Raw genomic sequence first — 14,419 nt, forward strand, 5'->3', positions numbered from 1 at the left:
TATGCATCCTTCAATAAAGGTCAAGGCAGCCTTTGATTCATATCTGAAGTGTCATTTCCGCTCCGTGTTTCAGACCTTGCAGCCTGCAGATGCTACTGCAAGCTCAACATCCACCCAATACATTCTTTCTAGTGGTTTGATATAACTGAGCGGCTTGCTAGGCCACTTCAGAGTGCAGTTAAGAGTCAACCACATTGGTGTGGGACTGGAGTCACATGTAGGCCAGACCGGGCAAGGACGGCAGATTTCCTTTCCTAAAGGACATGACTAAACCAGTTGGGATTTTTGCAACAATCCAATGGCTTCATGGTCACTTCTACTGATGCCAGCTTTTTATTTCCAGATTTTAAAAACTATCAAATGTCATGGTGGGATGTGAACTCACGTTCTCTGGATCATTAGTCCAGGCCTCTGGATTACTAGTCCAATAGTATAATTGCTACACTACCGTACCCGATGGACCACAATCACCTTCCCAGGGCAACTAGGGATGGGCAATAAGTATCAGTCTTGCCAGCAATGCCCACATTCCAAGAATTAATTAAAAAACCAATGGCTAACCAGACTGTTGGAAGAATATAAACCCATTGTTTGTAGATGAAACAGCAATTTCGACAAGAGCCATGAAGCTAGGACTATTTAGCTAAATTCACAATTGGCAAAGTTTTGGCAAGGAACCAGTTCACAACAAAGGTGAGTATAGGAACAGGACAGGAGAAGGCAATTCAGCCCCTCAAGGTTATTCTGCCATTCAATTAGATCATGACTGATCTGTATCTTAACTCCATCTACCCCCCACCTTGGTTCCGTATCCCTTAGTACCCTTGCCAAACAAAAATCTATCAATCTCAGTTTTGAAATTTTCAACTGACCCCCAGCCTCAACAGATTCATGGGGGAGTGAGTTCCGGATTTCCACTACCCTTTGCAAGAAGTGCTTCCTGACATCACCCCTAAATGGCTGAGCTCTAATTTTAAGATTATTCCCCCTTGTTCTGGACTCCCCCCACCAGAGGAAATAGTTTCTCTCTATCTACCCTATCAAATCCCTTAAATCATCTTCAACACTTCAGTTAGATCACCCTTAATCTTCTATGCTCAAATACAAGCCTAGATCTTTTGGAGGGAGAGAGAAAACGGGGAACTACAGGCCAGTTAGCCTGACATCAGTCATCGGGAAAATGCTGGAATCCATTATTAAGGAAGTGGTAAAAGGGCACTTAGAAAATCACAATATGATTAGGCAGAGTCAACATGGTTTTATGAAAGGGAAATCATGTTTGACAAATTTATTAGAGTTTTTTGAGGATGTAACTAGCAGGGTAGATAAAGGGGAACCAGTGGATGCAGTATATTTGGATTTTCAAAAGGCATTCAGGTGCCACATAAAAGGTTGTTACGCAAGATAAGGGCTCATGGGGTTGGGGGTAACATATTAGCATGGATAGAGGATTGGTTAATGGACAGAAAACAGAGAGTAGGGATAAACAGGTCATTTTCAGGTTGGCAGGCTATAACTAGTGGGGTGCCGCAAGGATCAGTGCTTGGGCCTCAGCTATTTACAATGTATTTTAATAACTTGGATGAAGGGACCGAGTGTAATGTATCCAAGTTCGCTGACGATACAAAGCTGGTGGGAAAGTAATCTGTGAGGAGGACACAAAGAGTTTGCAAAGGGATTTAGACAGGTTAAATGAGTGGGCAAGAAGGTGGCAGATGGAGTATAATGTGGGGAAATGTGATTCACTTTGGTAGGAAGAACAGAAAAACAGAATATTTTTTAAATGATGGGAAACTATTAAATGTTGGTGTCCAGAGAGACTTGGGTGTCCTGGGGGAACAGCAGATTTTGGGTTCTACTGGTCACCGTACACTGGTCCCCTCTGGTACTCAGATACACAATCCGCTGACAGGTTTAAGTCTGGACCTGGACTATCATGCAATGTGTGTGCAGGGCAGCACTAAATGATTTACCAGAGTTCAGGAAATCCCATTTGATCAGAAGGTCATGGGTTTGAGCCCCACTCCAGAGACTCAAGCACAAAATCTAGGCTGACACTCCCAGTGCAGTACTGAGGCAGTGCTGCACTTTCGGAGGTGCTGTCTTTTGGTTGAGATGTTAAACAGAGGCCCCCCGTCTTCCCTCTCAGGTGGACGTAAAAGATCCCATGGCACTATTCAAAGAGCAGGGGAGTTCTCCCCAGTGTCCTGGGCCAATATTCATCCCTCAACCAACATCACTAAATCAGATTATCTGGTTGTTATCACATTGCTGTTTGTGGGACCTTGCTGTGCGCAAATTGGCTGCCTTGTTTCCTACATTATAACAGTGACTGCACTTCAAAAGTAAAGCACTTTGAGACATTCTGAGGTTGTGAAAGGCGCTATATAATTTCTTCTGAAATTGAGCACGGTCTCATTTCTTCCTCTCTCTCTCAGCTCCTCCAGTCCTACAACACTTCGTGACCTCTCGTTCCTCCAACTCTTACCGCATCCCCCACTCCCTTCGCCCCACCATTGGCGGCCGTGCCTTCAGCCGTCTAGGCCCTGAGGTTTGTAATTCCCTCCTTTAACTTCTCCACCTCTCTCCTCAAAACCTACCTCTGTAACCAAGCTTTTAGTCACCCATCCTAATATCTGTGAGCACTCCATCTCAGCCACACTGTTGGGGCCTGATGCTAAGTGCTGCCCAGAAGATTCCCCACAGGAGGGTGGGAAAGTTGGAGGTCCCGGTGGGCGGAGGCCGGAGCTCCGGGCAGTCAGAGACCGGAGCTCGTGTCCGGTGGGTGTGAGTGGTCCCTCCTCATCGTATGGGTTGTGCGAGCCCATAAAACCCTCCCGACATATAGGACTAACCACCCGGCTGGGATAAAAATGGTTACGGCCACAGCAGGAGTGTTCACGTCACAGCCTATCAGACTGTTAACCAGCTTGCAAATCCTTCCACTGCTTCATGCTATTCTCCAAGGGAAGAATGCCAAAATTCAAATAACTATCAGGAAAGACTGAACAGGCTGGGGCTTTTTTCTCTAGAAAAGAGAAGGCTGAAGGGTGACCTGATAAAAAGGTCTTTAAAATTCTGAAGGGGTTTGATAGGGTAGATGTAGAGAAGATGTTTCCACTTGTGGAAGAGTCCAAAACTAGGGGCCATAAATATAAGATGGTCCAATAAAGAATGCGGAAGAATCTTCTTTACCCAGAGAGTGGCTAGAATGTAGAACTTTCCACCACAAGGAGTAGTTGAGGCGAATAGTACAGATGCATTTAAGGGGAAGCTAGTTAAGTACACAAGGAAGAAAGGAATAGAAGGATATGCTGATAGGGTGAGATGAAGTGGGCGGGATGAAGTGGGAGGAAGTTCGTGTGAAGCATGAACAGTTGGGTCGGATGGCCTGTTTCTGTGCTGTATATTCGATGTAATGTAACATTGAAGGCCAGCACCGGGTTGCTCATTACAGGAGGTTAAAAATCACAAAGTGAAGAATCACGTATGGGTGATCTCTGGCTACAAGAATCATAGGCAACAAGTCATGTACATGCCCTCTTTGGAATTTATATAAATGCCCTCGGAAAAATAAAACAAATAGGATATTTGCGTTTTTTTTTTTAAAATAGCTGACATATAATTGAGATCAAATCAATCCTGAAGGAACAGGTGAAAGTTCGTCAGCGGTCAGAAACCTTTTGGTCAATCATCTTCTAAATAAAGGACTATTAAAGCCAAGTCTGGTTGAAAGGGTATTAATTTGCTAAGAATTACCAATTCAAGTGCACTGGAGTTTTCCAGACACTGTAAAGGAATAGGCCCATTTCACAGGTATCAATTGCATACACTGAAGTGGACGTGAATCGGTAAATTTCTCACCTGGGATATTCCTTCATTATCCTGCATTTTCCCACCTTAGTATGAGTCAGGAAGTGCAGTTTTTCCTGAAATTCTGTATCTCTAAAGGACACTCATTTTGAAGGACACCTACCATTCAACCACCTCCTCACCGTAGGGTGAACTCAACCAGACTCAATGGCCACAGGGCACTGCTCATTAGAAAAAGTTTCTATCAATCTCTCGCAAGTTTCTTAATTCCATCTGCCCCTTACTGAAGGAAACAAAATCGGATTCCTAATAGCCAACTGACTGCAGGCTTTACTTGGTGAAATCATTTCTTGTAGACTATAGGATCGGTTTCTTTCCCGGTCAATGCTGAGTTAACCAATCTCAGACAAGGAAGCATTACGGGAGGGCGAGAATATTTGCCTGGAAACCCACTCCTGTGAACATAGGAATCGCTAGATGAAAAAAGGCCACGGTCCATCTAGTTCACCTTCTACCATGATACAACGATAATGGAGCAGTTACTAATCATAGTAACCTCCATCAATTAGTCTACAACAGATCCAGACATGAGACGGGGAAAATCCCCAGTGGTGGAGAGCTTTGGGAACCATAAATCCAAAGTCACTTGTTCCTCCCAAGCATGCCACACTTATCAGATATTGTGTCTCAAATTACCTATACACTGTATCCCAAAATGTTATTTTCTATGTGAATCTATTGGAAATGTGTGGATGCCAAGTGAGAATTGGATCAGGATTAGCTGTGTTACATTCCATGGTTTGACTACTTGCTGACCCTTACCGTCTAGGGTCGCACATTAAGGATGGCCAACTTGTGCAAGATACCAAAAGTTGACCGATGCCAGTGGGACAGTTACCACCGGTGGAAGTCATGAGGGGCGGGGAGAACAGAGGGGACAAAAACAAACCTCACTCTGTTCCATCATTGGTAAAGGATTGAAATCACTCACCTGAGAGGGGGTCTTTTGCAATCATTAGCACATTTGGCAAACTCATTACCACCAATTGCTGCAGACACTCCTGTTAATAAAACACACAGTAAAACGCCTGGATTACTTTCAAAGGAGTGAACTTCCAGTTGATATATTTACTTAGCATTCAAATAACCGAGCTCGCCAATAACATCCCAGTCTTAATGACTCTGGACTCATTACTTAAAGGTGATGGAAAGTTGTTGAATGGGTGGGGGCAGAGAGACAAGCACTTTCCAACATAAACAGCCCTTCCTTTATTGCTCCTCACGGTGCCTTTAAAGAAAGACATATTTTGTTTGCTCAAGTGTTTTAACACCAGGAGCAGGCTCCCTGAGCGCTCAGTTAACTTGGTGACATCAGGATAGTGACGTGTATTTATTGGAGGATATGAGTGTGTTTTTGTACTGTCACATGCGTTACAAATCACCTCTCTGTGCTTCTTAAAATGGGTCAGAAAGGCAAGTGTATCCCGGGGTCTGGTTACAGCTGGAAAAAAGAATGTGCTTAAATGTTTTCCATCAACAGGGGCCTTTCCCTCCACACAGAGTGGGGGTGGAGGGGGGGGTTGGTGGTGAAGGGGCCCTGCTGTCAGAGACATCTGCACCATCACATCTATATTATGGCCTCCTTTGAAGGCAGCCTTGTAACATAATGCAGCATTTACAAAAAATAAACCAAGAAACACCTCTGATAGCCAGGGACCCTCACTGTACACAAGTAACTGAACACTGCCCTGTCGTATCCTCCAGGTACCGGAGCAAGAGGACTTAAATCCACCGTCCTACATCAGCTCCCGAATCCCCAACGCCTAAAAATCTCAACCTCGTCTTTAAATCCTTTCATGGCCTTGTCCCTCCCTATTTCTGTAACCGCCTACAACCACCACCCCCCCCCCACAAAACTCTGCATTACTCCGAATCTTGCCTTTCACGCATTCCACCCTCCCTTAACCCCACCATTGGCGGCCATGCCTTCAGCTGCCTAGGCCCTAAGCTCTGGAATTTCCTCCCTAAACATTTCCATCTCTCTACCTCTCCTCCTTTAAGGCCCTCCTTAAAACCCACCTCTTTGACCAAGCTTTTGGTCACCCCTTTCTAATATCTCCTCCTTTGGCTCAGCGTCCATTTTTGCCTGATCATGCCTCTGTGAAGCACCTTGGGCCATTTTTTTAATGATAAGGATGCTGTACAAAATGCATGTTGTTGCTGTGAATCCTATTGTTGTGATAAGATCTCACATTGGACTTCACCCAATTCTGCACGTGACTCTCAACAGATCCAAGCCACTGAAACTCCAGCAAACTTCTGCCTTCACTTTCAACTCCCTTCAGCCCTTCTTTTTGCATCTTTTTAAAATTATACATCATCCTTCTCTTAAAGCAGTGGCTCAGTGGATAGCACTCTCGCCTCTGAGTCAGAAGGTTGTGGGTTCATGTCCCACTCCAGAGACTTAAGCACAAAATCTAGGCTGACATTCCAGTGCAGTACTGAGGGAGTGCTGCACTGTCTGACGTGCTATCTTTCAAATGAGATGTTAAACCGAGGCCGAATGTAAAAGATCCCATGGCACTATTTGAAGAAAGAGCAGGGGAGTTTGCCCCTATGTCCTGGTCAATATTTATCCCTCAACCAACATCACTGAAACAGATTATCTGGTCATTATCACATTGCTGTTTGTGGGACCTTGCCATGTGCAAATTGGCTGCTGAATTTCCTATAATACAACAGTGACTGCACTTCATTGGCTGTGAAGTGCTTGGGACATGCTGAGGTCAAGAAAGACGCTATATAAATGCAAGTCTTTCTAAAACATCGTTTGGGAGTCCTCAATTTTAATAAACTCTTACCCACTGTGCAAACAGTCTCCAGTACAGATAGAATCATAGTATGTTACAGTAGAGAAGGAGGCCATTCTGCCCATTGTGCCTGTACTGGCTTTTTGTAAGATCTATCCAGTTAGACCCACTCTCCTGCTCTTTCCCCATAGCCCTGTAAATTTTTTCCCTTCGAGTATTTATCCAATTCCCCTATGAAAGTTATTATTGAATCTGCTTCCTCCGCCCTTTCAGATAGCCCATTCCAGATCATAACAACTCTTTGCATAAAAATATGTTTCCTCACGTCGCCTCTGGTTCTTTTGCCAGAGAATGACAGATTATTGCATACACCTGTAGAATGAAGGTATGGAGAGTTACAGCACTTCAATTGCATGGTTTGTGCGCGGCTGCAGCATAGCAACTAGCCACCCAACTGAAACATTACCACATACTGCGTATCAGCTGGTGTTCAATTGAAAAATACAGTGCTTGAAAAAAAATCATGCAAAATGACACCAGTTGTAAAGGAACAGTCTAAACGGCCTGATCTCCTCCACATCTACAGCATTTCAGCACAGCTGATGTGCATTAGACAACTTGCATGTTTTTTTCTCCTCTAGGCCAGGCTTTTGTAGCTCCGTTATCTTAAAGGAAAAGGGAAAAAAGGAAAAGGGAAAAAAGGGAAAAAAGGAAAAGGGAAAAAAAGACTTGCTTTTAACCTTTCACGTACTCAGGACGTTCCGAAGAGCTACATAGTGTGGTCACTACTGTAATGTAGGCAAACACGACAGCCAATTTGCGCATAGCAAGGTCCTACAAGCAGCAATGTGATAAATGATCAGTTAAGCGGTTTCTGGTGGTGTTGGTTGGTCGATAAATATTGGGCAGGATACTGGGAGAACTCCCCTGCTCTTCTTCAAATATTGTCACAGGATCTTTAACATTCATCTGAACAGCCAGATTTAACATCTCATCCAAAAGACACCTCCGACAGTGCAGCGCTCCCTCAGTACTGGAGTGCCAATCTAGATTATGTGCTCAAGTGTTGGAGTGAGGCTTGAAGTCACAATCTCCTTGCTCAAGAGAGTGAGAGTGTGTGTCATCAATGAGCCAAGCTGATGACAGTGAAATTCAGTGAAATTCCCATTTATAGCTCATTTCCTGTACAACAGAAACTCATTAAATAATCTGCCCACTCGTTAGTGTGAAAATCCAGTAGCTCTGAGATTTCAAGTATTGCTATAATGAACTCTGGATTTACCAAAGGCCCCCAGCCCCAGTGACTTGCAATCCTGCCAGTTGCTCTAACATCTCGGTTTGACTGAGTTTCACTGGACCCGTTCTCAGCACTGATCCCTCATTGATGGAGTTTGGCATGCAGAGAAATTAACAACCCTAACACCAGTAAGACCACTGCACAGCTTCTGGTCTCAAATCACATCATTACTACCCTTCACCCTACATCACACCCACCGCACCCACAGCTGCATGGAAGAGTACGGTCAGTTGATTTGAAATCAGGTGCCAATTAGAGTGACAATTCATCTTGATGTTCAGGAAGGGGAATTCCGATGACTGCTGCCGCAGAATGTGACATGGACATTGGCCGAGGACAGAATTTGCTCCACTGTGATACCCTCCCCCACCATCTCTTGTGCATCCCCGATTTACTTCGCTCCACCATTGGCGGCCGTGCCTTCAGTCTTCTAGGCCCTTAGCTTTAGAATTCCCTTCCTAAGGCTTTCCGCCTCTCTCTCCTCCTTTAAGACGCTCCTTAAAACCTAGCTCTTTGACCACCTGTCCTAATATCTCCTTATGTGGCTCAATGTCAAATTTTTGTCTGATTACGTTCCTGTGAAGTGCCTTGGGATGTTTTACGACATTAAAGGCGTTGTCTAATAACCTGCCGTTAATTATTAACTAGGTGAACACAGAGAATGGCAATTCGGCACTGGAGCCTATGGAACCGTACTCCAGCAAGGAGTCAACAGCGTCCAGACAGGATAGAAACAAAAAGTATATTAAAACACACAATTACATTAGACTGTAAGGAGCTTTTCAGCAGAGATTCTATGGCAGCAATTCAATCACAAGGTTTATACTCAAGATTTAGGATATCTGCCAGTTAATTAACTAATGCCTTGCAATTCAGGCCAGCTATTTATTATCCTTTACTAGTTGATGTCCCTTGGTGTTACACAAGGAGTCAAGACCAAAAGGAGTCATTGGATGAAGGGGGTTTGATGGTTTGGGGAGTAATTGGACCAAGACGTGCTGATGTAACTCAGTAGCCATTCTAAAGTCATTCATTCTGCCCTTATTTTTATATTCCCATTCTAAATACTCATGCCCATATTTATAATGAAAACTACCTATGTAAACATGTGATGTTCTAATTGCATCCTCCTGTCCAGTGATGGTAATGCAGCAGCCCTAATGGTGGGAGGGTGTAGTTACAACGTGACAAATTTCCATAGGCAGTTCCCATGCTAAATGTACATTACGGATTTTAGAATGAAAAAAATTAACAGGAAGTGCATGCAGATGCAAAATTTTTAATATATAAATACATATGTATGTAGCAGATTGAAACTAGATTTGCATACAATAGGAGTAGCATCTTTATTAATTGTTTCTCCTATGCACAAACTCACAGTAAAACCAAGTCTGAAACAAGATCCATGACTAGAACTTTGTTAAGGTTCGTTGCTAACCTGCCACTGAAGCCTCTTGTCTATCTCTCTCTCACTCTCTGGGTTTTAGTGAGCTGGGCAAAGGCTGCCAATATAAACCCAAATCAGACAGCTCTTGGTTGTCAAACTGATTCCAAAGAATCACATTCCGCACCCCCTCTCCCCCCCCCACCCCCCCACACATAACCCTAACTCAAGTCTTCCCTCGATTCCTAAGACAAAAGGGGAATAAAAAATGTTTACTTACCTATATATTCCCATCACTCACAATAGGACTCAAGAAAGAACTTGCATTTATACAGCACCTTTCACAATCTCATGACATCCCACGACGTTTTACAAGCAACAAAGTACTTTTTGAAGTGTAGTCACTTAAGAGTCAACCATGTTGGTATGGGCCAGACCAGGTAAGGACGGCAGGTTTCCTTCCTTAAATGGCATTAGTGAACCCAGTTGGGTTTTTACAACAATCCAACAGCTTCATGGTCACTTTTACTGACTCCAGTTTTTTATTCCTAGATATTTTTTAAAAACATCAATTCAAATTCTCAAACTGCGATGGTGGGATTTGAACTCACGTTCTCTGGATTATTAGCCCAGGCCTCTGGATTAGTATTCCAGTAACATAACCACTACACTAGCGTTCCCAGTCCCTGATTAATTAAAACTACATGTTTCACATACCACCTCCTTTAATTTTGGGCCTTATGCCCCATTTGTAGTGTGAAACCCCGATTTCCTCCGCTTGCCTGGATTCCAAGTCTGCTCTGTTCACATTGCATTGGAGCCTTCAACACCCTACAGGTGCAATTAATCTACAGATGCTCTTGCAACTTCACCATTTTGGCCTAAAGGTGTCAGCCGTGGCTCAGTGGGTAGCACTCTTGCCTCTGAATCAGAAGGTTGTAGGTTCAACCCCCCCACTCCAGTGACTTGAGCACAAAATCTAGGCTGACATTCCAGTGCAGTACTGAGGGAGTGCTGCCATCTTTTGTAGAGACGTTAAACCAAGTCTGCCCTCTCAGGTGGATGTAAAAGACCCCATGGCACTATTCAAAGAGCAGGGGAGTTCTCCCGAGTGGCCTGGCCAATATTTATCCATCATTCAACATCACTAAAATAGATTGTCTGTTCATTATCATATTGTGGTTTGTGGGAACCTCCTGTGCACAAATTGGCTGCCGCATTTCCTACATTACAACAGTGACTGCACTTCAAAAAGTACTTCATTGGCTGTAAAGTGCTTTGGGACGTCCCGAGATCGTGAAAGGTGCTATATAAATGCAAGTTTTTTTCTCTGTCTTCAGACTTTCAGGACCCAGAATGTAGAAGCCAGCAAAGTGAAAACGTTGTTGCTGGTCAGAGGCCAGAATGTAACACTTAAGGTGGTTGACCCTTGGCCACCCGAGCTTTGCCCCCAGAGACAGAAAGCTAAGCCAATGAGTGAGGCCGTGTCGTCAGAGAGGCAGGTGCACCAGAGACAGAGGCAATGCTGTAACATAAACAGGGTACAAGAGGGCACACACAAAGCAGCCCTACAAGTTAATGGAGAAAATGTGAACAGGAACATGGTGTCCACTTACTGGAGTGGACAAATGAGATATTTGGGCATGTAAAAACAATTGGCTAAAGGACAGGTGTTGAGAAAAGTGCAGCTGAAGCTCTAAGAATGCAGACCCTCAAATATTTCAGCATTCCACTCCTCTGATTTCCACAGGCCGTGCAATACCTATCGCCGACACTGATACCTCCTTCAATCAGTCACCAGGAGGTAGGCAAGAGCAGCTGAGGGTCAACCACCTTAAGTGTTTCCGACCCCGAGGAGGAATTTTGAGGTGGGTTTTTTTGGTGTTCAGATGTGTGGTTCTGCCGAGCTGCCTGTACCGTCTTTCAGTTTAAGGAGAGCCCTCCTTACACCAATCCAAACCCCCTTATTAGACCTCTTCCTGCCTTTAAAAGCCCTCTCAAAACCTATCTTCTGAAGCAACTCTCCCAATTCTTTCACTAACCACTCGGTCCATTTCTCTTGGGTTTTAAGCACTTTGAGAGGCCCTATATAAATGCATGTTTGGTTAGTGTGTGGGACTTGGGGGAGGGGAGACATAGAGGGATGGGAGGAGGGGTGTTTAAGCTGTCTCCACTCAGCGTGCTGAGCCTTGTAAACTGTGACCCTTTTGTCTGTGTTCAGATACCATGAATCCTTTTAACAGTTTGAAATTTGACCCTTGCGAATCAACTCACTTAAAGGCAGCACGGCAACATCAATAAAAGCACACACTGTGCAAGCCAGCACATGCTCGTAGGGGCCCAACCCCATAAGCAAACAAAGCTCCATCAATCTCGGTGTCTAGATAGCTCCACTGACGCACTGCTTCTGAACTTCAGTTGAGCCAACTAGGGAGAATAACAAGTTACAGTAGGGGTAAAAGGCAATAATTAAAAATTTGGCACAACCTTTCAGTCTCTCTATTAAACTCCCATCCTCCTGCATCCCCATCACTCCAAGTTCCTCCCCACTTCTGAGGGCAGTAATTCATGGTAGGATGAGGTTTGAACTAAATTAATTTATTTTAGTTTCTAACAGAAAGTGGAAAACGCTTCCATTTTGTATGGAGAAAAAAAGTGTGAGAAATATTTTGTGAGGCTGTCTCAGTTTTTAAGCTTCTGATTGGTGAGAACCCACAGCAGAAAAAACTGCCCTGGATTTCGTCAACTCGTCCCAATCTCATTCGGAGAGGCCATGAGGATGGTTGGTGTGGGAAGTAGAATAAGCTCACACTGGTGCAAATAGAGGATGCCGATTAACCCACCCTGGACTACTCGTCCTTGCAAACTATCGCCCCTATCTCCAACCTTCCTTTTCAAAGTCCTTCAACGTGTTGTCGCCTCTAAAATCCGTGCCCATCTTTCCCACACTCCATGTTTGAACCTCTCCCATCAGATTTCCACCTCCGTAATATCACTCATCTCCATGCCTCAGCCTCTGCTGCTGAAATCCTGATCCATGTTTTTTAAACTTCCAGACTCGACTATTCCAATGCTCTCCTGGCCAGCCTCCATAGCTCTCCAAAACTCTGCTGCCTGTATCCTAACTCGCAACGTTCTCCCACCACCCCTGTGCTCGCTGACCTACATTGGCTCCCAGTCCACCAACGCCTTGATTTTAAAATTCTCATCCTTGTTTTCAAATCCCTCCAAGGCCTCACCCCTCCCTATCTCTGTAACCTCCTCCAGCCCTACTACCCTCCGAGATCTCTGCGTTCCTCCAATTCTGGCCTCTTGCGCATCCCCAATTTCTTTCGCTCCACTGTGCCTTCAGCTGTCTAGGCCCTAAGCTCTGGAATTCCATCCATAAACCTCTCATCACCTGTCCTAATATCTCCTTATGTGGCTCAGTGTCAATTTTGGTCTGATTACGCTCCTGTGAAGTGCCTTGAGACGTTTTACTACGTTGAAGGCGCTATATAAATGCAACTTGTTGTTGATGAGTGAATAGAGCTTTCATTTGCACCCAGGGTTGTGCTAAGCCCGATCTGGGAACGTTTCATGCTAATAATGGGCCACTTATTGATCCTGTCCTCATCAGACATCCAATAAGCAGTTTCCAACTGGAGAGACCGACAGGAGTGGGAACCCTAGGTGAATTCTCCCCCCCTCACAAACCCTGGGCAGTTGCCGCATCCTTACCACCGTTCCTGTTGGAATCGGCTAACTTGGCACCGGCCGGGGATCAAACCTGCAACATTCCTCTGCAGAGTTAACAGAATGTGCTTCAACGACGAAAGTTGTTCAGTGCAGAACTGGCCACAAATTCACGTTTATAACCATTTACCTACTGCCCACCAGTCAACATCGTTTCCACCATCCGCAGACCCTTGGACATCAAAACTGTTCGTGTCAAAGGCCTTATCCACATCGACAAGCAACGGAGCAGCTGTCAAAATGGTCTACGGTGCAGCTGCAAAACATCGTTCTGTCAAGAGTCGATTTAAAATTGAAGGAGGCCATTCAACCCTGTATCAATCTTTCAATTAGTTGTCTCCCTTCACTTATTTTTCATCCTATTTTCAGGGTTCCACTGGGTGGCTCGGATACCTCCCTTCTAGCGACGTGAACTGGACTGCCATAGACATTCAAATTGTGGCCCGTCTGCCCCACATCTTAGGGGAGGCGATTGGGGATGGCAAGCTATGGTTATGGTTTGTTCAGGCAGTTTTCAAACATTTTCCCTCCCAGCCTCACAACCACACCGAGCCGTTGCTATGTTTTAGCAAACATTCGGCACAGGGTTGGAGCTGCAGGTAAGGGTGGAAGAAGCTGAGTAATTCCAGCAGCACCAGAACAGAAAGTAGGGACGCACTCATTCTCACTAAAGACATCTGGTCATTATCTCATTGCAGTGTGTGGGACCTTGGTGTGTGCAAATTGGCTGCCGCGTTTCCTACATTACCTCAGTGACTATACTTCCAAAAGTACTTCATTGGATATAAAATGCTTTGGGATGTCCTGAGGTCGTGAAAGGCGCTATATAAATGCAAGTTCTTTCCTTGTAAACTGGGAGGGTTATTTCCAGGTTGTTCATCGTATCGTTTACTTAGTTTTGGGAAACGTGATTGGAAGGGCCAAGGATCATGGTGAAGGAGGCTATCAAGGTTGAAAAGAGCATAGGAACAGGAGTAGGCCATTCAACCCCTCACCCTTGAATGGCCTCGCTCTAATTTTAAGATTATGCCCCGTTGGACTCCCCCACCAGCGGAAATAGTTCCCATCCACCCAATCAATTCCTGAGGAGAGTGAAGTGGTGATTGCAAGATTGTAAGAGCTAGGAGAAGGAACTTCTTTGAGAGTTCCTGGCCGTAGTATATTGCCACTTTAAGATGAGAAGCATCAAGTTACATTGAGTCTACAGCTCAGAAATAGGCCATTCGGCCCAACTGGTCAATGCCGGCATTTTTGCTCCACATGAGCTTCCTCTTCCCTCCCTACTTCATGTAACCCTATCAGCATATCCTTTTATTCCTTTCTCCCTCGTGTGCTTATCTAGCTTCCTCTTAAATGTATCTATGCTATTTGCCTCAACTA

The 14,419-nt window shown here is 44.7% G+C and overlaps 1 protein-coding gene across 3 annotated transcripts in view; it reads right to left on the bottom strand.

Moving 5' to 3' along the window:
* The window catches only part of ccdc88c (coiled-coil domain containing 88C), a 290,680-nt gene that overhangs the window by 159,073 nt on the left and 117,188 nt on the right, over positions 1 to 14,419 (bottom strand). For all 3 annotated transcript variants that reach the window (XM_067992076.1, XM_067992075.1, XM_067992074.1), the window contains exon 4: positions 4,805 to 4,874. In XM_067992076.1, the coding sequence (XP_067848177.1) occupies positions 4,805 to 4,874 (70 nt within the window). The remainder of the gene's footprint in view (positions 1 to 4,804; positions 4,875 to 14,419) is intronic.

The sequence above is a fragment of the Heptranchias perlo genome, chromosome 10 (genome assembly GCF_035084215.1).
Source record: "Heptranchias perlo isolate sHepPer1 chromosome 10, sHepPer1.hap1, whole genome shotgun sequence".
Classification (NCBI taxonomy): Eukaryota; Metazoa; Chordata; class Chondrichthyes; order Hexanchiformes; family Hexanchidae; genus Heptranchias; species Heptranchias perlo.